Consider the following 22,458-nt stretch of genomic DNA (forward strand, 5'->3'; position numbering starts at 1 on the left):
TTTCCGTTTCCATTTACAAAAAATCAGAAAGCTCAGTCATTCTCCTGTTCAAAGTCTGCAAAGGCAAAACAGATGGTTCCAGCACAAGAGAAGTGGGGCTGAATGATTTGGCTTACCTTCCTACCCACACAGATTTTAGATCACACCTCCCTCTCACAAATACAATCTCCTCACAGAATCACAAGTGTGAAGGAACAATCAAGGTGGCTTTAGGCTCCTAAATTCGGGAGGGGCCCTACACTTGAGAGTACTAATTGGATACCTTTCTATAAAGAATTAGTATTTAAGGTCTGCTTGTGCCTCCCCCATCCCAAGGCATTTCTTAGCAAGCACCGTGGAGAAATGCAGACAAACACTGTTCGCTCTGGTTCACTCCTGTCCCTGGCACGGCTGGAGGCTGCCACACTCCTGACAAAGGGCTGGAAAACCACTCGGTTTGGAACTACAACACAACTCCCCTCTGTGCAACCAGCTACACATCACCACACTAATGGAAAAAAGTTCCAACCTGAACTTTCAACAGCCATGCAAGAAGATGCCAACCTTGCAGTTACTAAGGCAAAGCTGTCCAGATGATCCATGGCTCACTAACCGACGCTTGTGAACTTTGAGGCCCAATTACAACATGAGCAAAGCAAAGCCTTTAAAAAAAACTTACTGTTTACACTGACCACACCTGCACAAACAAAGGATTACTTTCAGGCTATGCAATATACTAATTATCCTCTTTAATCTAAAAGATTTAGTTTGCCAGCTCTGCAAGGTCAAGACCTATTTTGTTTCTTTTTCACAGGCCCTTAAGGAGATACACACTTTAATTTTCATAGAGTAGGGGGAGGAAAAGGCAGTGCCCTGAATATAGAATGATGTTGAAAATGATTCTCAGTCTTCAGGAAAATGGATTCCTACATCTAAATTATTTTCAGATGCACACAAGAAAAAGCTGTGTTTTTTCACCTGACAAAAAAGAAAGCCAACCAATTTATTTGAGAGACAGATTATGAAATGAGATATTAGAAAGACTTTTTTAAAAAACTTTAAAGACAAAAAGTGCATCAAAATAAAGACTGAAACTCCAAAATTTCAGCATGTATTTATGGGATATAAACTTTATGTGCAGAGCATTCACAGTTATCAACTACAGGCACAGGGAGTACTACAGTCAAAGCTAGAGCTGAAGGCTTAGAGAACTGAAACTGTAGCACCTGTAGGGTCAGGGACAGAAAAAAATACCCGGCCTGATCTACCCCTAAGCCAGATTTTTCAGGTCCTGCCACTTGAGTTCTTGTTTGAATTAGACCATCTCCTGCTAATGCAGCTGCCCTTCAGTTTGTAGTTTCAGTAACTCGACTAAAAGCCTAAGCCTGAAATATGTCTTTCCTGTGAAGAGACTTAATTGCATTATGAATTTACAAAGCTTCTAATTACTGAGTCTTGTACATTTTCTCTTAGAGCTTGACATGCCCTGTTAGCCAGTTTCTGTTCCCTTTCTAACTAATTTAGCCTGATGAAGTTATCCTATGAGAGAATCTAAAGCTCCACAGCAACCCTATGAAATGTTGAATGCAGTTCAGAGATCCATAAGAACACAGAAGCCAAAATACTTTAACATTAGTTTAAGTACAAAGCTCATTTGCAAAGCAGACAGTAATCCTTTCCCTATTCCCTAGCAGCATCAGAGGAAGCAGCAGTTTCATGCCAGTTTGGTGTTTTTCACCCTACTGCAAATTCACAGCTGATGGAATACCAGAGAAGGGAAACACTGACTTGTCTCAGCCTCAGCTGTCACAAGCAGGTGATATAAAAAAATACTAAGAGCACTGTCCTGTGCAGCACACTGCTGCCACACTATCTGCTTCATAAAGAGTAATGAAGATGGCAGAAGAATCTCAAATAGTCAAATTAAGTTGGCTGAGACTTAAAAAGAAAAATGAATCAGTGCTTGACAAGAACTTTCTACCAATACACAATGGGTCTTCATTAGATTAAAGTTCCCTCATGTTTTCTTTTTCTGAAAGTTTGTATTACATTGCACATATCAGAAATAATACCTTATTCAGTGGCAGTTTTGGAAGCTATCCAGAGGATGGAACATTGCTGCAGAGTCCCAGGAGAGATGTACAGATCATACTCCCATGGCCTGGGGCAAAGAATGAGCTGTTATTTTTTTCCCCTCACCCACTGATGCCTTTCAGCCAAAATCAGCTCACAGGTGCTGCTGCACCAGCCATGGTCCATAATCACCTCTAAGAGACCTCCCCCTGCAAAACCTGGCATCACAGACCACTGTGCTGGACAAGTTTTGGGCAGATAATTACCAATCACCCCCAACTACTCTTAACACAAATCTCACAATGGCAGCTTCTACCACTAAGAGTGATTGTGGTAATTAAAACTGCCTTTGCCAAAAGAACAAGCTTCTTTCCAACTACTTTTCCTTTATTCCTAGCAAGGTCATGTAAAGAAAGCAGGGCTTACACTGCATGAGGAACCTGTCATGGCCTACCGGTGGCATTTCGTTAATAAAAAGGTGCACAAATTCATAAATTAAATCCATACATTCATTAGATACATACAAATGAGCCCCTCTGATCATATCTCAGACATACCAACATGCTACACATTCCACAAAGCTTCATTCACTGAATGACCTTGGTGGTCACAGGGAATCACTTAAAGTTCATTCTATGTGGGTCACTATTTTTCCATTTATTACTTGGGAAATTACATAGAAATTTAAGGTAAGAATAATTTTTCCTGGGGGAAACTGCTTATGAATGCAATTTACCTAGAACTATATCCATACTGTGATGTATTTTGTGGCATTTGGGATTGGCAGGCAGTTAGGACTGAGGCAGAAGAAACGTGCCTCGACAGCCCTGACTCCCATCTACAATATCCTAAAGCAACAGCAGTTTCTTTCACAGGCTAAAGGAGAGAGTTACATGCCAGCAATTCTGCACAAAGCATCCAGTATGCCAGTGCAATAAAAGAGGAATGCTCAATCACTCCTATTGAGGCTGCAAGCACTTTTGTCTGGGGGGGACGAAAACTTAACCACCTCTGCCAAGCTATGGAATGGCCTCGGGCCACAGCCAGAGCTGGAGAATGCTGTTGCCACCCTGTGAGCCCCTTGTGGCTGCTGAGGGATGTCTGATGCTGCTGGTGTCTGGAAGAACAGAGACTCCAGTCAGCTCAAGACATCACTGACCACTGAGGAGCCCTCCAGCAAGGAACAGATACCAGTCAATAAAATCCCAGAAGTGGAAACACAGAGACGTGGCATGGTGCACTTCACTGGGATGCGAAAACATCTTCTAAAGAGCAGAGTGCAAGATCTTTTCCTTATAAATAGAATCACTGGCCCATTTGGGGAAGAAACTAAGAATGTCTTGAGTAGCATTTTCGGACTAAAAAGCTTTCATTCAGCATGAACAGAAAGCATAACAGTACTTTCCCTGCATTTCTTATAAGGATATACAGCAATTTACCCAAGGACTCAATTTGCCTTTCTCACTAAACTGGCCATTAGTGATGCTCGACACTAAGTTCTTCCCTCAAAAATGGGAGAATTTTTCCATGCCAAATGTAACTGAAGACCTCACAGAAACTACTACTTCCATTTTCAGCACCTAAGTCCTAAAAAGCATCGAAAGCCAGGACAGACCACTGTTGCTACAGGAATTTTGCTGTTTGAATGTTCCTTCAAACTGCACTTTCTTCACAGTTCATCCAAGCTGCATCTCCAACCATATCAGAAGACAAAACACAATCGCCTATGAAACATCTTGACGCTTATCAGTGAAAATCAGTGGCTTGAGATCAAAATACCTAAAACCCAACTTTAACACAAAACTCCAAATACTCAGAAGCTTTTCAATCCTGCTGTTTAATGCACTAGATATAACAACTTATTTTTTTTAAAAAAAAGCATTAACACATTAAAAGTAACATCTGTAGTCAGTTGTCAGACCAGTCAGGGCTGGATCAAAATTCTCAGCTTGCCTTATGAATTAGATGAATACAAGGCTGCAGTTACATCAGAAAATTCAGTGCATGTCTCCTTTCATGAACACAGGAAGAACACACACACACAGACGCACACACACACACGGCTGCCATCTTTAACCCCTTTATAAAAGGAAAAGCAGAATAAATGCACATGGAGCGTGGGCACCTAGACTGACTCTTCTTAGCGCTTCCACAAGACTGGACTGGTGTTTTATGGCATTTATCCATTCTTCTCAAAACAACTGTTTGCACATGTGGGGAAACCATCACACACTATGGCAGTAAGAATGGGCAAGCAATAATATTTGCATGAAGTAGAGATTTACTGCTATGATAACACTGGACCCCAAAGCCAGGTCACACACGAGAGGAAAACACGTAACCCCAAAATAAAGGCCTGTGACTGAACACACTGAAGTAATGCCATGTTTTCTGGTACAGGTGAAAATTCTCCAAGAGTTTCTCAAAGGAAATCTCCCCCATCAGAACTCTAGCTCCATAATTGAGAGCAATGCATTTGTAAGTTTATTTGAGAAACAGAAAGCTCAGCATTGCTCAAAATGAAGGCAGTACTTTCAGGCCAGCAAAATTCATCTTGTATCATGCCTGTCCATTCAACTATTTTTGCAGCTTTGAAACAAGAAAACTAATAGCAGCTGAAAAACTCTCAACTCAGCATCTGTATGAATAACCTGAAAGCTCTTTATGGAGTGAAGGAGAGTGAAGGTTTTCTACCAAACTGAAATGATGAGCCTTTTGCAGGGATGCTGCTTTTAAAAAGATTTTTTTTTTCAAGGAAAATTGAAGTTACTGAAATATTCGTATTATCCACCACCAACCCTGACTCTCAATCCGAGCAAGAAGTGAGGGAGATCGGGACAGTTTGTGAAGCTCAGCAGTTACTGGGTGAGACACTGGGTACAGTCCTGAGGGACCATTTCTTTTGGTAGTGCATGAAGTTTTTCACATGTTGGTGCTCATTCTGGATTGGCTGTTAGCTGGAGTGAGCTCCCCTTGGCTACCTTCCCTCGGAGGAGACTGTAACAAGACCAAAACACATCCTAGTTAGTGATGTGTAAATATTCTGCAGCCTGCTTCCTGAGAGACAAAATAAAGCACAGGTGAAGCACAGCAGGATGGCAGCAGGAGGAGAGCATAGCCTCAGGTTCATTAATGACAGTTTTGTATTAACAACTTCTACAGCTCACAAAAACTTTTCCTTAAAAAGTCAAACCAGAGCTCTTAAGCTGCTCTTATTTACTAAGTACAAGGTGCTGTTGACCTCAGAAACTGAATCCTATCTGGCATTTAGTAATCACAGGGATTAATATACTATAGAAATTAACACATTCTGTGCAGATGGCCTATCTTCCCTAAAGGCATCCTTTTGAAATTGCATTCCAGGAGGAATACTCCTAACAATTAATGCATTTTTTACTTCTTCTGCTGAAAAAATTACTTCAAACAATCTTTACTGAGAAGGTAAAAGATATGTCTATCAAGAACTGGACCAAAGGAATTATTCAGAATTAACCCAACCATATAAACTTCAAAGAAGATTCTGAGCTGTACAAGCAGGTTAATAATGTACTGGCTAGAAACACCTGATCCTTATTATTTAGTATTTACTATTGTAAGAATTTGTCCAATCAGGAACATGATAGATTCATTCCCTTCCAGCATCTTCAATTCACCAACTTTCACAGTTTTAGTTAAAAAAAACCATTAAAATGTTAACACTGCCTTTAAGTCCCTGTTTAGCATGCCCATACCTTGACATGTATCTGGTTGCGCAGGACTGCGGCTCGCAGGATCATTGCTTTGGCACGGCGCTGAAACTCTTTGCCCATTAGCAAAGACTTCTCAAAAGTTGTGCTGCGCTGATCTACATCTCGAGCATACAGAATCTGTAACCAATACAGAGCAGTACATGGGAGTCATGCCAGGGTTCCACAGGAGGAAAACAGCTAAGGCATTATGGAGTCTGAAGTCAAACACAGCTCACCCCTACCAAACACACTAGACCCAAGAGATGAATGCACCTTCCAAATATCTCAGGAATGGAGAGTTTGTTTATAAGCTTAGTAAACCTGTTCAGTCTTTAACCCACGGGTGAACTGCACTCACCTTACTGTGCGAGTCTATTCTGGCATTTATCAGTCCCTCCAAGATCAGCTGAGTGAGTTCATCTTCCAGAGCAGCCACTGTGGTGTTAAAAGCAGTGGCCATCTTGCGCATGTCTGCTGACACATAGGGGCTGAAGTACTAAGAAGAAGAAAATATTCAGTTGCCAAGGGCACTCTCCACCCTCTAAGAAACCAGGAGAAAAGCAATTGCAAAGAGATGGCCTGTCTCCCTGTTTATCCACCTCTGGGACGACAGGAACAATTACCTGGATAAGGGCACGATTTCGAATCTGGGTATAAAGTGTCCTGACATGAGGTGCAAGGTACATATCTAGCAGCAGGTTGTCCTGTGCAAAACAATAAACCACATCAGAAGCTGAGAAGCAATCTGGAAATCTATGTTATTCCTGTGTTCTGAAACATTTATGCATATATACTTAAACCTTAAGAATATTACACTGCAGCAAGACAAAACGATAAAACAAGAATGAATAAAATAATTAGGAATTTGTTTAAAACATTTATAATTTCTCTCTACTAATAAACTACTCCCAGTTTCCATGCACCATGTCAGGAGACAGAAGAGCTGAACATTTAGTATCACTGCTTCTCACAAAAGGCCAGGCAGAGGGAACTTTTAAAGTCTGCTCAGCACTGGTCTCCTGCAACTCACCTTCATCTCATCCAGCATCTTCAGGCATGAAGCATATTTAGATTCATAAAACTTGAAGATGATGTCACGAACCTGTGGCTCCAGCTCCAAAAACAATTTGAAGGAGCTACAGATAAAGATGGCAGTGATCAAACACTGGAACCCACCACTAAAATACCCCATAATCCCATCAATCATCGGAAGGTTAAAAACTCTCACTATTATTCGAAGATTCCAAGAATTTACCCTCTAACAGACCAGACAGACTCGAACACAGAGAGACAGAGCACAGCACCAGAGCTGTGATGAAGGAAGACAAAAGACTTTTTACAAACCAAGTAGTAGAAGTGTTTGTCCACACAAAAGAAAATGATGAATGTGAATAGGTCAAAATCAGGATACATCACCAGCTAACAAATGTCATACTGTAATCTGTGCTGGCCAGCTCTGTGCCCCCTTTCAAAGCACAGCCTTCATTAAGTACAGCATGCCATAGACAAGTCAAGCATTGCCAGTTTCTCAGAGAAACAACCTACTGTGAATGTGGTAAATCTTAGGGATATACATTTTTACTCAGCACACTCCCAATTCTCCATTATAGATTTTTTCAATCTTGAGATCTCACCCTACATATCAACCCATAAAAAAGGGCAACAACCCCTTTTCCACAGCAATTTAAGATTACTGCTTCTGTACAGCTAGCTGACAGGAATTCAGTGTCCTTGCAATTCAATATATGACACACAAATATCCACTTTCTTCCAAAGACCACACATCTCTTAATCTTCTGTATGTCATAGACTACACTCCAAGGTGTACAAATAATTACTAAATTGTTTTAACAATTAACATACACCAGAGCAAGGGGCAAAGGCAAGTTATCCTAACAGCTGCCTTTGACAGAGGGCTGTGTCCCCCAATTTAATACCTGATACGAACTACTGGTGGAGACAGACAACTGGGCTATGCAGATGCTGGATCTAACCTGGGTGGGAAACTTATACTAAGAAAATTTCAGCTGTGATTTACCACTGTGTTGTGAAACACCGTTTAATGCTAAAGCCAAACTAAGGCTCAGTGGTTCTTTCTCTCCTGTATGAGAAGTACTCGTGGCCAAAATTCACTCTTAACCAAAGTCCCACGTTCTAAAAGATGTCCAGTACATACAAACATCACTCAAGGCATCACTCACCTACTGGAGATAACATTTCTTTGCAGTTCCTGACGGTCAAATGTAGCAAGGGCACAGAGCCCACCATACACAGCCACATTGCTGGGAGATAACAGCTACAGAGAGAGGGAGAGACAGAACTAGCTGTCACTGACTACCAAAATGGCCTAAGGGTGGCATTGAGTCTTCTACCCCAGGCCTTTCTTTCATGCAGTGACAAGATCAGTCCTTATCAAATGCAGTGGAAGCACCCAGCTTGCTCTCACCCACAGTGTGTGGGGGTGACAGGGCCAGAGCAGTAACACTGCTAAGACAGCAGACACCAATTTCAGGAAATTTTGGTTGATTGACAATAATTGACAGAATTATAAACTAACATGTTAACTAATATAATATAGACATATACAAATATATATATATATATATATATATATATACATACATACATATATATATATGTATATAACATAAACATTATCACAGCTAACTCTTATGTGACCTAGAGTAGAACATTTAGAAAAGCCAAGAACAGAGACTTTTAAAAAAACCAAACAAACAAACAAAAAAACAAACCATAAAAAACCCCAGCCAAACAGAACAGTTCAAGGAATGCTGCAAGAATAACTACAATATCTGAATTTTACAACCTAATACTTAGAAGAACTACATCCCCTCAAAGACTTGCACACAGCTGCCTCTTGGTCCTCACCTCAGGGAAATCACAATGATCAAATGATGCCAACAAGAAGCACTTTGCTGCCTGTTTGTACTTCCGGGCAGCTAGTTCGGCCAAGCCTAGGAACCAGAAAAAGTCATGACAGTATACAAATCAGGGCAAATTGAAATCTGGGGAATAGGAAAGGCCCCCACATGGCCGCTAGTGCCTTCACTACTGAAGTGAAACAAGATCCTCAGACTGCATCAAGCATCCTTTGAACTACATTCACTCACACAGGTATCCTCTCTGAAGAAACTCAGGGAGAAGAAAGAGATGGCAAAAACCAGCAGCTGTATCTCATCAGCTTCATTAAATTTTGCATGTCTGGTGTGGAAATACAAAGTCTGTCAAATACGAGAGAAAAAACAAACCCAAGAGCCCTACGGACAGCTAACAAGTAGAAAGACAGGCAAACTATACAGGAAGCTGAAGGACTCACCTGCTGCACATTTCAGTTTGGTGAGAATTGCTTGTGTCTGGCTATCTCTTTCTCCTCTTTGCTAGAGCATAAAACAAAGCAGTAGTGAGCAAGCAGTACGAAAGCTATTTTACTTACTACTGTCCCCGGGATATTTCACCCTGATAATTAACTTGCCAATCTCAATGGCCCAATAACTCAATCTTATTTGTCTTGGGAAACACAACAAAACTGAGGACAGGAAGTATCCAGTTTTACCATGAGCCAGATTTTGTACCCATACATCATGAGAAAAGTCATAGAGGAGTAAAGGAAGAAATCACTTTACAAATTTTTGAAACAGAAAATTAAGGGAAAATATATCCAAGTTAAAGAGCAGGAGCTTACTTCTGCAATTTCTGGTGTAGACTCAGCCTTGCTTACATAGCTCAGAACATGAGACCAGTTCTGGAGGTAGACACTGACCTGCAGAGAGTCAGAAAAAGTGTGGGCATGGATAAATGGCGCTCCTTAGATAAGCCACATCATTGCAGACACAGGAGCCAAGTATGGGGGGCAACTTCACAGCAGGCATCACAAAGACACCAAGTACCTCTGCCTGCAAATCTTCCTACCTTGATAACATTGAGACACATGTTGATGACGTGTTTAGCACTGGTGCAGTAATCACGGGCTCTCGAGTAACACTTTAAAGCATTGCTGAGGTCTCCACAGTCCAGGTAATGATCACCTAAATCATCATGGCCTCTCCTGGAGAATAGGAATGAAAACATCAATGAACTGTATGCTCAGAAAGGGACAAAGTCAGTTTGTTCTAAACAAGTAACTCAGCACACTAGCTTAAGGGCACATCCCATGTTAAGTGCATGGAGGAGCAAAATGCTCTTCCGGGCTCCAGCAGAGCCTTCTGCATCTCACCTGATACTCTCCTTGATGGAGTTCCCTTTGTAATTTTTCAGATCTGTGTCAAGTTTCTCCAGTTTAAGAAGAGCTTTTTTGCGTGTAGCTTCAACCCAAGCTGTGTCAAGAGGAGGGGGTTCAATTCCACTATCAGGGACAGCATCAGGTGTATTTTGCAGTTCTCTGAAAGGAAAGTATTGAATTACTATTAGGCTCAATAAGTTTCAAAACAGAGGTCTGCTAAGTGCCTGGCACTATTACCCTAACAAACAGTACCACATACGTAAAATAGATCAATGAGAAAATAAAGGTAGTGGGAAAAAAAAGAAAAATATTGCTAAAATCTCCAGTGCAAATACTAGCACAAGCATCATAGATATTTACAAATACTTCACAAAATTATCCTAATGATCTTAGGACGAACATACTCTCACACGCATGATAAAGACTCCCCATGCAAAACAGACAAGAAAACATGAAATAAGCATAGCAACAAAAATAACACAAAGATGGGAAGCGTGGATGGATAAGTAAGATATCAAAGGTTATCCTTAACAGCATATCTGTTTATAGAGGGGGGAGGAAGGAAAAATCGAACCAAAACAAGGCGAAGAGTTAGATTAGGTTTTAACTTATGAAAACAAAAACATCTAGAATACATCTCCATAATCTACCTCAGGAAAAACAAATATTAGTATTTCAGGCAGTTGCAAGGACTAAACTCACCTCAATATCTACCTGCAGCTTTTTAAAGCACAAAGATTTCAGAATGAGATAAGGCCTTCCCTGCCATTAAATTCTAAGGCAAAGACAATTTGTGTAAGGTACATGCTGGTATTACATGCAAAGTTCTCCACTGTGGTACATCACTCTTAACTATGTCAGGAAAGCTCCCCAGGTTCCCATGGCCTCTTAGTACCTCGTAGCCTCAGACAGCTTTCTGTGGATTTCTTCATACACATCAACATTGAAAGTTCTCTGGACAAATGATAGAGCCATCTTGAGAGCTTCCACCCGCAGCTGTGGGCAGTGATCAGCAATGAACTGCAGCCGCTCAATTCGCATCAGCCCACTGTAGCTGGACGCATACTGCTCCAAATCCTGCCAACAAAACCTGGCCTCAGAGGGTGAAAATGGACACACTAAATCAGGCTATCACTGTGATCTGCACAGGTTTTCCTGCAGACCTGACCCCCTCGAGGAGGGCAACACAACTCAAAAATCAGTAAGATTAGTCCATGTCTGCTTTCTTCAAACTTAAGTTATTTTCTCAGAAATAGGCTCTACGTTACAATTTACTTTTTTCTGAATTTCACTTTATGATTTTTCAGAGGGGATTTTTTCAAAATTCTTAAAGGAAGAGACCACACATAAGAACTATACCCACAGCCCTCAGAAGCACATACCAGTGTGGGGTTCTCCACCACATAGTTGATATCAGGTGAATTTTGCTGATCTTCTTGTGGATCTACGTCAATCTGCATGGGCTCTACTGCACCCTAAAATAGCAAAATGAGATCAAAAGTAGTGCACATCCTATATTTGAGCAGGAAATAACTATGATATTCAATCTTTTAAGGACTTGCTTAAATACGTGTTAAATTTTAAAAATTAAAAAGCACTCCTCAGTCTTTTGATATACTCGGGATTTTTCAGTAGCAACACCACCAGCCAGCATGATGCTTAGTCTAACACAAGCAGCAGCATGGCTTAGCATTCACATAGAGCAGTTTATTTGGGTTGGTAAATTATCAAGCAAAAAAAGTGAAGAGGCAAATAAATCTGATTCTACAAAGTACCTGAGGTATGCATATGCATTCCATTTCTATTCCTTGAGCAAGAGCAGGTGTTAACACTCAGCTCAAGAACTTCCAAAAGGCAAAATATACCAAAAAACTCACCACAACCTTTCAAAATTGCTTTAATGCTTAGAATATTTTTGGGGAGAAAAGAGGCAAAAACTGTTACACTTCTTCGAAGTATTAAAAACCATAAGGAATACAACTCAGAATGACAATTTCAGGGTTTCCAATATAGCAAGGAATAATTTGTCTGCACCGCAGAGACCTGCCATTAGTTGAACTATCTTACCATAGTTTTCAAGTCCAATTGCTCAGACAGAGCCTCTTTCAGAGAAACATCAAAATTTTATTCTCCCAGTACATCCTGCACTGCTTTGAGCCATAAGGACTCACACCCATGCACAGACTTCATCACAGCTGCATTGTTCCAGGCCTTGCATGTATTCCCATTAAGACCAGCTTGCTATCCCATTCCACAAACTAACTGGTCTGCTGGAACAAAATTTTCTCTCTCCTCCCAGTCAAAATGTGCTGAATAGTCCTCCTAGGAATTATCCATTTAAAGTGAGGAAAACTTAGCTGAATGTCTTCTTATAGAATGCTGATTTTGTGCACATATTATATAAGCTTGATTTGGTGTAAATTGCAAAAGTGGATCTCAAAAAAGACATGCCAACCACCTTGCCCCCATACACATCTGATTATTTCCATATTTTTACTGATTTTACTGTCTGTTAAGAAATTAAAGATTGAGGGTGGGTTTTTTTTGACTGGGTTGATTGGTTGGTTGGTTGGTTTTTTGTGAGAAGGAACAGGGCAGATCCACATTTCCTATCTCTAAAAATTACACTCATCCACAGTCTGGGGGTCTTATTTTTTCACAAACTGGTACATATCAAATACATATCTCAACACTGAAATCTCCCTAAATCTGAAGTAAAAGCAAGAGAATTTGTTCCCTACTTTAACAACCTTTTCCTGAAGTAAAGGGAAGGAGGGAGGCAGGGAGGAAGGGCACAGAGGAAATGTTGATTGTCTAGATCACCCCTCAGGCAAACTGTGCATAAAAACATGTAATTCACCATATGCTAAGAGCGTTACTTTTTCCACTTTTATCTACCTTCTATCTCTTCTTATATCATAAACACTAACTGCCAAGGTTAGCTTGTTTAGGCTGTGCTTGCCTACTGCAGTAAAAACTCAATTACAGACTCCTTAGAAAACAGCATTACCAAGGTAAATGTAATTCCAGCTGGTGGAACAGAACAATTTGTGTCTTGCTATGCTGTGAGGCTGCACTCTGCATTTCTCACTTAACTCTCCCAGACAAGATAAAACACAAGTGGGCCGAAGTCCCAGTAGGACAAGCAAACTCATTTTCAAGCTCTTTATTTTGAAAGGAAGATGCAAGATTGACTTAAAAACTACTCACAGAGCAAATAATATAACAACCACGCCCCGAGATTTCCTGAGCCCCAATGGGGACTCTGTTGAGGGTATCACACCAGGCCTCACACAAGCAGATAAAGTGGTGTCTGAGCTGAAGTCTCCTGCTGTACTCGGCAGGAACAGGTGTGACCTGTTGCTGGAGGGGGTGCAGTACAGACCTGTCACTACTGAAGGAGCTGAGTTGGATGCTGAACTGTCCCTCTTCCTCTCCCTCTCCTCACTCCCCAAAGCCTCGTGGCCTGACAGAGAATTGCTGAAATTTGCAAAGGGTAGCTTTCGGAAGTACTTAGTGTCACCGACCCACTCGGCGGTCCTGGGGCTCTCCCCTGCACTGCAGACCCTCAGTTCCTCCATCTCACCGTACCCTCCGCCACTACTCCAGCCCTGCCTACAGCACATACAGCGCGGGAATCAAACAGGGGCCGCTGCAGAGGCCGGGACGCCACGGGTGCCGGAGGACGCTCAGCTGAGCACTGCTCCTCCCGAACGGCGGCGGAAGCGACACAGACCCGACGGAAGGACGAGCGAGGGCCCAGGGCCAGCCGAAAGCCGTTCCCTTCCCGCAGAGTCCGGGGAGAAGGCCGCACGGCGCCCCCGGAGGCCGCGGTAAACCTGAGGTCCCAGACCCCGCGTGGGAGGGACGCGGAGCGCGGCAGAGCGCGGCAAGGCCCAACGGGCCGGACCGACGGGCCGCATCTGCCCCATACCTGCAGGTTAAAGACCTGGACGGGCAGCGGCATCCTCCCCTCACACCGCCGCTTCCGGCCGCCCGCCCCTCCCGCTCCGCTTCCGTTTCCGCTTCCGGGCCGCGCGTCGCGGGCAGGCCGCGGCCGACAGGTGAAGCTCTTAAAGGGGCCGCGGCCCCGCCCGGCCCCGCGGCGGCGGCGGCGGTGCGACAACGTCCGGGCGCTCCCTCCGCGGGGCCGCCGCCTCCTCCCTTAGCGCGGGGCCATGAGGCGGCCGCGCTCTGCGGCGGGGGCCCGCGGGGCTGCAGCATGAGCGGCCCTTGCCTGGGGCTGCGCAGGGCCGGGGTCCTGCTGTCCCTGGGCGCCGCCGCCCTCCTGCTGTTGCTGCTGCCGCGGGGGCAGCGCCCCGCCGTGCCCCGCCCGCCGCCCGCCGTCGGGCCCAGCGTGCTCTCGCCGCAGCGCGCGGGCCCCGAGGGCTCTGCGGGAGCGCCGGGCGGCGCAGGCCTCGCGGGTAGCCCGCAGCTGGCGCGGAGGGGCCGCCTCGGGGCTGCCGGCAACTCGGCCAGGGAGAGCCTGGAACTGAAGGACATCTTTATTGCGGTGAAGACCACGAGGAAGTACCATAAGAGCCGGCTGGACTTGCTCCTCCAAACCTGGATCTCCCAGGCGAGGGGACAGGTGAGACTTCGCCAGCGGGCAGGGACAGCCTGGGCCCTGTGCTTTCCGGGGCAGCTGCTGCACTCTCACGAGTTTTCTCTTACTTGTGTTAAAAGCGGCTTTCTTTGTAAGACTGTGGAAGGTCGTCTTGTATAAATGGTTGGTGTGAACATGCGTCCGAAAGAGTTTGTTGCTGATTAAGTCAGTTACCTGCAATGTGGGATCGGTAGTCCAAGCAGACATAGTTCGCTGTTTTTTCTGTGACTGTGGAAAGTGCTTTCATGATAGTGATAGATTCCTGGTGCTGATGCATCTAAGCCGATATTTTGGACTAAGTTGTTCAGGCACATAAGTTTTTCTGTAGAACATAAAATTTGTTCCCTTGTTTCAGAATTTCAGTCCGTTCAAATATATTAATGGAATTTTGTCCAGCAGTTGGAACAAGACAATGTTAACCACCTGCCACTTCCCACCTTGAGTGGCATTCTTTCTTCTTAACCTGCTTGACAGCTGTGGATGATTCCTAGTCAGAGAAAGAAGGTAGTACAAAAAAAGACCAAAATCCTTTCTATCTCGAAATCAGTTGTCTTACCCTGAGACAAGGAGGGTAAAATACAGCCTGCTTTATTGAAATGACACTCTTTTGGTTTGTAGTGAAAAAATGTAACAAATAAGGCAGGGGTTGAAGTTGCTGGGGGTCTCTGCACTCCTGCTTCCTCCCTCATTCCATACTGTGAAACAAACTATCAAGACAGACAAAGCATTCTGAATTCTGACTGAAACGGAGCATATGTAACATTAGCAGCTGCAGTTCTTAAATGTGGGCACACTGCTTTTGTCTCCCACAGACATTTATATTCACAGACTGGGAGGATCGGGAGCTACGCCTGAAAGCAGGTGAGCTGTGTAGCTCTGTCTGTTATATACTATATACTGTATACTGTCTGTTGTAACTGAGTTAATTTCTTTCATGCATTCTATAGAAGTCCTTATTTCATGCTGTACAAGCAATTAGGGAAGTTAAGATGGAGAAAATAGAGAAAATTTCTTCCTAATTGCCACCTAGACAAGATGCCTGGAACTTCCAGTATACTGGGTTCACCTTTGCAACCCCTTTTTTCTTGTTAGTAAGCTTAAATTTATGTGGTCCAAAGTTATAGCAGATACTTATTTTGTGCACATCTCATGACGCTATTTATATACCCTCACTTGTTTTTATGCATTCACACAATTTTATGACCTCTGCAGCTTACATGCCAGATGGATAACCTATGAGTGTGCCTATGCTGTAGTTTCTCCATGCATGCACCATGTGCACCTCGGATGTATAGTATTAGTGCCAATGTCTGCTTCTTTTGTAGTCCTTTTTTGACTACACATGCTTCTCAAACCTGAAAGGTCCAATCTTTATTCTTCTAGGGGATCATATGATCAACACCAACTGTTCTGCTGTCCATACCCGGCAAGCTCTCTGCTGCAAGATGTCTGTGGAATATGATAAATTCCTGGAATCTGGGCAAAAGTAAGTGAAACACATTGCTCCAATTGACTTTGTTTCTTCCAGTTCTGTGGTTAAAGGGAACTTCAGTAATCATCTCTGTTCCAGTAAGGAATGCAGTATTAGCTAAAATGTAGGGATGAGTGGGGGAAAGGGAGCACAGCATGAAGCAGTGTTTATAAACAGGCATCATCTGAAAGGTGGAAAGGTTTATAATCTAAGGGGTTTATTAATTTCAGCCTCTTTACAGACTTAGCATCTGAGGGTGCTTTCATCTTTCCTATTCTGTAATTTGGGACAATAAGAAATATTTTCTGCTCCGAGCCTGAAAGACTATGACTCAGTTGTAAACCTGTAACTCATTTCTTTGTCCCTATAACTTCCTGCTTTGTTTTGTTTGAAGGTGGTTTTGCCATGTGGACGATGACAACTATGTGAACCCTCGGACTCTCCTACATCTCCTTTCTGCCTTTTCACACAGCCAGGATGTCTACGTGGGGCGACCGAGTCTGGACCATCCCATCGAAGCAGCTGACCATGTCCAAAGTGATGGATCAGTAAGCAAGCTTTTTCACTTTGTCTGAGAGATACCCCGATTTTCTAAGCTTTTAAAACATTGACAATTCATAGGATTCCCCAATAAACCCAAGTGATTTAATTTGCAGGAGATGAACCCAGTGATGGTCATTTTCAGTGGTAGGATGCTAGGTTAAATGCACCTTCACTCAAATGTTGTATGCATATGCATGCACAATGGAGGTTGTCTCCTGGATAGCAATCTGTTTCTGTTCCTTTACTCACATATGCTGTGATCTCCCTCACACTGAGCTTAGTAGAGCCTCCCCACCCTGACTCTTACTTTTCCTTTGGTGGCTTTGTGGGCAGTGTTCCTTGTTTTAGGGCTTGGGAGTTTGAGTGGAAGTTTAAGGGGATTTTTATTTGTTTTGAGTGCAGTATCACACACATTATCATCTTGAACCAACCTCAGATGGGTGACAAAAGCTTTTTGGACAGATAAAGCATTTCCTAGTTTTTCCTAGTGGTTACTAGGTTTCCAAGAATGGGAAGCAAATATATATCAATCACAAGATGCATGTGCTAGGAAAAAGTCCTAACCAGGTCCCCTGCACTGCCAGGTATCTTTAAAGATATATCAATCCACTGGCCAGAAAGTCAGTTATAAAGCATCTTGTTAGGGAAGACTGCACAACAAAATAGTCTCCTTAGACATGGAGCCAATATATATGGACCACCTTTTACATTATCAGTAATGCTTAGCTGGCTATGACCCTTGGTTAAAATGAGCAGGGGACAGATGGAATTGGGTAGAAGTGGGACTATCATTTTCCACTTCATGTGTGCTACCTCTCTTATGCTAATTTGATGGTTCGCCTGCTGTCTGTTTCAAAATAGTTTCATTTAAGAGAACAGTTAACTGTGCTTTTAGCAGCCTAAAAAATAGGGCTTCATCTGTAACCTTGAGTTCCCTTCCCTGCCCAGCCAAACACAAAAAGCTGATTTTCAGTAACTGTTGTGTGTTTTTTCTTTTTGCTCTTCAGAAGACAACCGTGAAATTCTGGTTTGCTACAGGTGGAGCTGGGTTCTGCATCAGCCGAGGTCTTGCCCTGAAGATGAGTCCCTGGGCCAGGTAAGCACTTTTCCTAGCTGAGCTCCATCAGTACATGTTTGGGAGGCTTTAAAACGCATTTTGCCTTGTCTCCTATGCTCTCTGTCACAGCCTGGGCAATTTCATTAGTACTGCAGAAAGAGTGCGTCTTCCCGATGACTGCACTATTGGCTACATCATCGAAGGGCTGCTGGAGGTGAAGCTGCTACACAGCCCATTGTTCCATTCCCACCTAGAAAATCTTCAGAGGCTGCAAGGCGAGTCTGTGCTGCAGCAGGTAGGGCTATGCCTCATGTCTCCTGTTCTTATAATTACACGTCAGTCTAATCAGAAAGAATACTGTGTAGACTTAGCACTCTTCAGCAAAGAAGGATATCCACAGACTCACTCAGAGCTGTGTCCTGCTCAATTCTTTCATTTAGGTAGAACGTGCAGTTTCACCCTAGCCACCTAGGTCATACAGCTGTCCCCTCCTTTGGGGACACATTCTGCTACGTGAAGCCTAAATAGGGTGTTCCTCATATCCTCCTAAACCCTGACTTTTTACATCTTCTTACAATAGTAGCAGGAAGTGTAGAAGTTTGCTGAATAGTCTTCCTGGGTTTGCCTAACCAAGTTTTGATCTTAATTCATACTGTTCAAAAAGGCAGGTATAGTAAGTACTTCTTCAGTAGCTAAGACATAATTAAGTGTTTGATAATTTTTAAGATTAATTTGTCTGAATCTCAAGAAACTTAAAGTTACTTCTGAAAAATCCAGTTGTTTTTTAATTGCCGGGCTACATTTTACCTTCCGGGCAGCAGATGGCGCCACAAGGCCACCCAGCAGCCTCACTGCTTGGCACCGTAAGTAAACAGGAGTGTGGTTTTGCCCCTGTGTGCTGCGTGGTTTTATTTTTCTGGCAGTTGTATTAGGCAGCAGAAATGTGTTCTTGGGACCAAGTTCCACTGTGATGTCATCTCCTTCATGTTAGTGAATTTGACTGTAGCATGAATACATTGTTTCACAGGTGATCACTAATTCAATGAGATGAACACAGCTAATGCAAAACCCAGGAAATAAAATATATAAATATAAATATATATATATATTAATATATATTATATATATTTATATATTTATTAATAATATGTTATAATTATATAATATATAATATAAAGAAAACATAAGTCTTGTACCTGACACCTGAAAAATTCTTAATTCCGTGCTTGTGTGGAGGAACAGCTCTCATCTGGGGTTCCAAAGATTTAAATTTTGTTCCAGATTTGAAATGTGACAATCCTTTCCATGCCATTTAACATGCAAATATTTATATTTTCCCCCTGTGCTAAAATATTGCTATTGCAGACTTCAGGCAATGTCTGGTGAGGATGAACGTGTTTATTTAGTGAAGGTACAGACAATAGCAGGATTAATGTCCTTACAAAGCTTGGAATTAAAACTCACCTTATCCCTTCAGGGCAATGCAACTTCAGATCTTCTGTGTGTTCTCCCACACTGCCCTTAGCGCCATTCAATGCCAATGTTGCTTATGTCAGAACTAGCTGCTATTCTCCAATGTGATCTGTGTTCAGATTAGACAGCATCTTCAGAGACTTTCTTGGTACCTCATTAATAACCCTGCAGTCTCCACCCTGGTTTTCTGCATTAGTGTTACAAGTTCTGAATACTTACTTGTTTTTACAGGTAACCCTGAGTTATGGTGACCCTGAGAACAAACACAATGTCGTGAGTGTGGGAGGAGTGTTTGGTCTTCAGCAAGATCCAACCCGGTTAGTGTCCACTTCCAAAACAAGATCTCCCTACCTTGTTCATGTTTGTCATCTGTAAGATGATCAGACCCACTAATGGGCTTATTTTCTCATGTCAGCTCATGTTACTGTGCCAAAAGCAGGTAGACCCACCCTCTGCTCCATCAGACTGCTGCATATTCAATGCTAGCATGTTCCATGTATGGAGAATTCCAATCTAATACTGTCTTCTTTTTTTTTTTTTTTTTTAAATATAGATTTAAATCCGTCCATTGTCTGCTTTATCCTGACACTATTTGGTGCCCTGCTAAGAAGATGTCATAATTCTTGACCAGCCACTGACACCTGTGTCTTAGCTCGTTTGCATAACGCAGGAGTTGTGGAGTTTTTTGGTGGTTTTGTTCTTATTCTGGGGGTCAACCAGTGGTATCTACAAAGAAGGTAGACAGACTCTGTTTAGAAAAGCAATAAGGTTTGTTCAGCTGCAGCCTGGGACATTCCAAGAAGAATCTTTGTTCTTTTGTCTAGTGGCTCTTCATAAGATGACGGCAGTCCTGTGTGTATGAGTCACTTCACACTTTCTGATGTCATGTGAACCTGTGCTTGGGCACATCGGAGGTAAATGCAGTACTGGGAGTGAGAATATTCTTACTACACTTAAGGGTCTTTAGAAGCCACTGTCTTGAAGCTGGAGTGCTAGAGCAGACTGTAGTCCCCATGGCGACAAGAGAGAGGAAGTTTTCACTCATCTTTCTTGGGAACAGAATTATTTAAGAGCTTCTGTGGCCTGCCAGATTAGAACTCCAATGGGCCAGAATACAGAAATCCTGGAATCACTAGGGTAAACAAGGCTGAAAGCCTTTGTCATGAGAAAACCCTGTGTGAGGGTAAGCTTACTCAGGACTGGATAAATTGCTTATAACATGCACTCACCCCTGTCATCCGTGTGTTCCTCCTGTGGAGGTAATTGTCAGACCTGGCTTGCATGCCAACTGAATTGCAATGGTTGATGATTATGATCTATTCCCTTGATATATTTGATATTGAAGAAATATCTGCCTGACAAGATGGTAATTGTTTCTCCCACTTGGCTGGTTGTTGGTCACATGAGCTGGAGAGGCTTGTGCTGGCAAAACACGCCCTGTTTCTGAAGCAGTGTGAGGGGGGAGGAATGCTAGATAGCAGCAATGCACTGAGGAGGGCTTTGATGGTATCATTTGAGGACCTTTAATTGTATGACCATGGTTACTCCAGCTTCTTCAGATAATCTTTTAATTACCATAAAGTCAAGATCAGTGCTTGTTTTTACTCCTTAATATTTCAACAAATAGTTCATGTAGTCACTAAAAGGAGATTGCACACTCACAAGCAGTTCAGTGCTCTAGCAGTATCATCTGCTGCTTTTTAAAGAAAGTAAACTTTGTTTTGAAAGTGGAAGGAATGTGGCTCCATATGTTTCCTTTTTTGTTAGCCCAGACTTTGGCCATGTGCAAATTGTACCTGACCTGAAGAATACCATTAAAAACTACCTTTGCAAAATCACTGTTTACTCTTATAAAAAATACTTGCTTGTTTAATGCTAGTTTGAGGCCAAATTAAGGGAAGACTAATAGCATGTCATTGTATGATCTGGAGCTATGATTACTGGCTTGATTGTGGACCTGGCAGAAGTTTCAGGTTTCTAAACAGCTGTGCTAGTTACTTAACTTCATGGAGAACATCTGTAGTGTATTCAAGTATGCCACTTAGCACAGGTGTCAGCCTCCCGAAACACACCCTGTTGCCTGCATTTTAATAAACCTTTCAGGGTTTACCTCAATACAATGTCCTCTTTGCATGATTTTAGGTAGTTTCATTGAGGAGCAAATAAGCTGACTGCTACTTACTACAGTCCTGCAGCTCATTCTTGTATTTCTCCTTTCTGTCATGTGTACTAAGGTACATATGAGGTATGGAAATAAGAAAGCTGCAGGGAACTGGATCAAAACCAAGTTAGCACACTGGCTGTTCCATAATGGGCTGTCACAGAAAACAGAGGAGGATTTGTGGAAGAGTAGGTTCTACCTCTTTATTAGTTCTGCTAACTAGAATTGAGGCATCCTGTGGTTTAATTATTTGTCATTAATAGTTCTGGTCTCCGTATATTTTTTTAAAAACACTTGTTCTTGGTTTTAACATCCTATAGAAGAAAACTGTGAAGTTTCATGAGCTCTTGAGTTGATTTTGTCTTCAAGCACTGCTTCTGAACTCTTCTGTTGAAACTTTTCTTCCCCTCCCACTGGAAAAAGCCTCTTGTAAGATAACACATAATAAGCAAAGACTGGGCAGCAATTGTGGCAAACTGCAGTTAAAAAATTACAACACTTTATATTGATGGCAGCAGAACTAAATGGTAGAAGTTTCACACTGTGGTCACTGATCACACTAGGTGTGCCAAAGAGGCAGTGCCCTCAAAGCTGGGAGTGTGTTTATGGAACTTTAAAAAAGGACCATGTTCTATCTGCAGGGCCACATGAAGGTGTTCAGTATGTTTAGGCTCGTTGCAATGTTTCTTGTGTTGAGAATACAGTAAGCTGTGTGGCTATCAGGATGTAGCTTTTTTATCAAACTACTTTTTCATACATAAAGTGATTCTATAAAATAAATATTTAAATATGTCAAAGGCTGTGTTTTGTCATCTTTCTTCACATGTGCTCTCTATCAAAAATGGAACATAACCTCACTAATTCAGAAAACTATGCCCTCCTCAGGCTAACGTGGTGCCAAGGGACAAAAAGCAAGTATACTTGACTGGGATATGGAGAACGGAGATGGATAAGAACAATCCTTGCAGCTGCTTCTTAACAGTACAGTCAAAGAACTGAGATAATGAGGATTGTAATTGTCATCAGCAGCAACTTCGGAGGGGCAGAGCTGGCGGGTCTTTTTCATCAGACTCTAAAACGCCTGGTTTTTCTGTGCTGGTTCAAATGATACTTCAGTCAAGGGTGAG

General features: G+C 42.5%; 2 protein-coding genes across 2 annotated transcripts; one reads left to right on the plus strand and one right to left on the minus strand.

Moving 5' to 3' along the window:
* Nucleotides 1-4,691: 4,691 nt before the first annotated feature.
* On the minus strand, nt 4,692-14,057 carry GPS1 (G protein pathway suppressor 1). Its single transcript, XM_015645392.3, has 14 exons — nt 13,955-14,057; nt 11,403-11,495; nt 10,916-11,097; nt 10,015-10,179; nt 9,711-9,846; nt 9,484-9,561; nt 9,118-9,178; nt 8,670-8,755; nt 7,982-8,076; nt 6,811-6,916; nt 6,404-6,484; nt 6,139-6,276; nt 5,784-5,918; nt 4,692-5,049 (listed from the first exon to the last, which is right to left on the minus strand). Exons 1-14 carry the CDS (start codon nt 13,985-13,987, stop codon nt 4,975-4,977), a joined length of 1,464 nt encoding a protein of 487 aa, XP_015500878.1. The 5' UTR covers nt 13,988-14,057; the 3' UTR covers nt 4,692-4,974.
* Nucleotides 14,058-14,242: 185 nt separating this feature from the next.
* Nucleotides 14,243-22,128, plus strand: RFNG (RFNG O-fucosylpeptide 3-beta-N-acetylglucosaminyltransferase). The gene is made up of 8 exons (XM_015645398.2): nt 14,243-14,611; nt 15,439-15,487; nt 16,010-16,112; nt 16,492-16,645; nt 17,648-17,736; nt 17,827-17,992; nt 19,402-19,487; nt 19,724-22,128. The coding sequence occupies exons 1-8, from the start codon at nt 14,243-14,245 to the stop codon at nt 19,788-19,790; spliced, it is 1,083 nt and encodes a 360-aa protein (XP_015500884.1). The 3' UTR covers nt 19,791-22,128.
* The last annotated feature ends 330 nt before the right edge of the window (nt 22,129-22,458 follow it).

This window comes from Parus major, chromosome 18, assembly GCF_001522545.3.
Source record: "Parus major isolate Abel chromosome 18, Parus_major1.1, whole genome shotgun sequence".
Lineage (NCBI taxonomy): Eukaryota > Metazoa > Chordata > Aves > Passeriformes > Paridae > Parus > Parus major.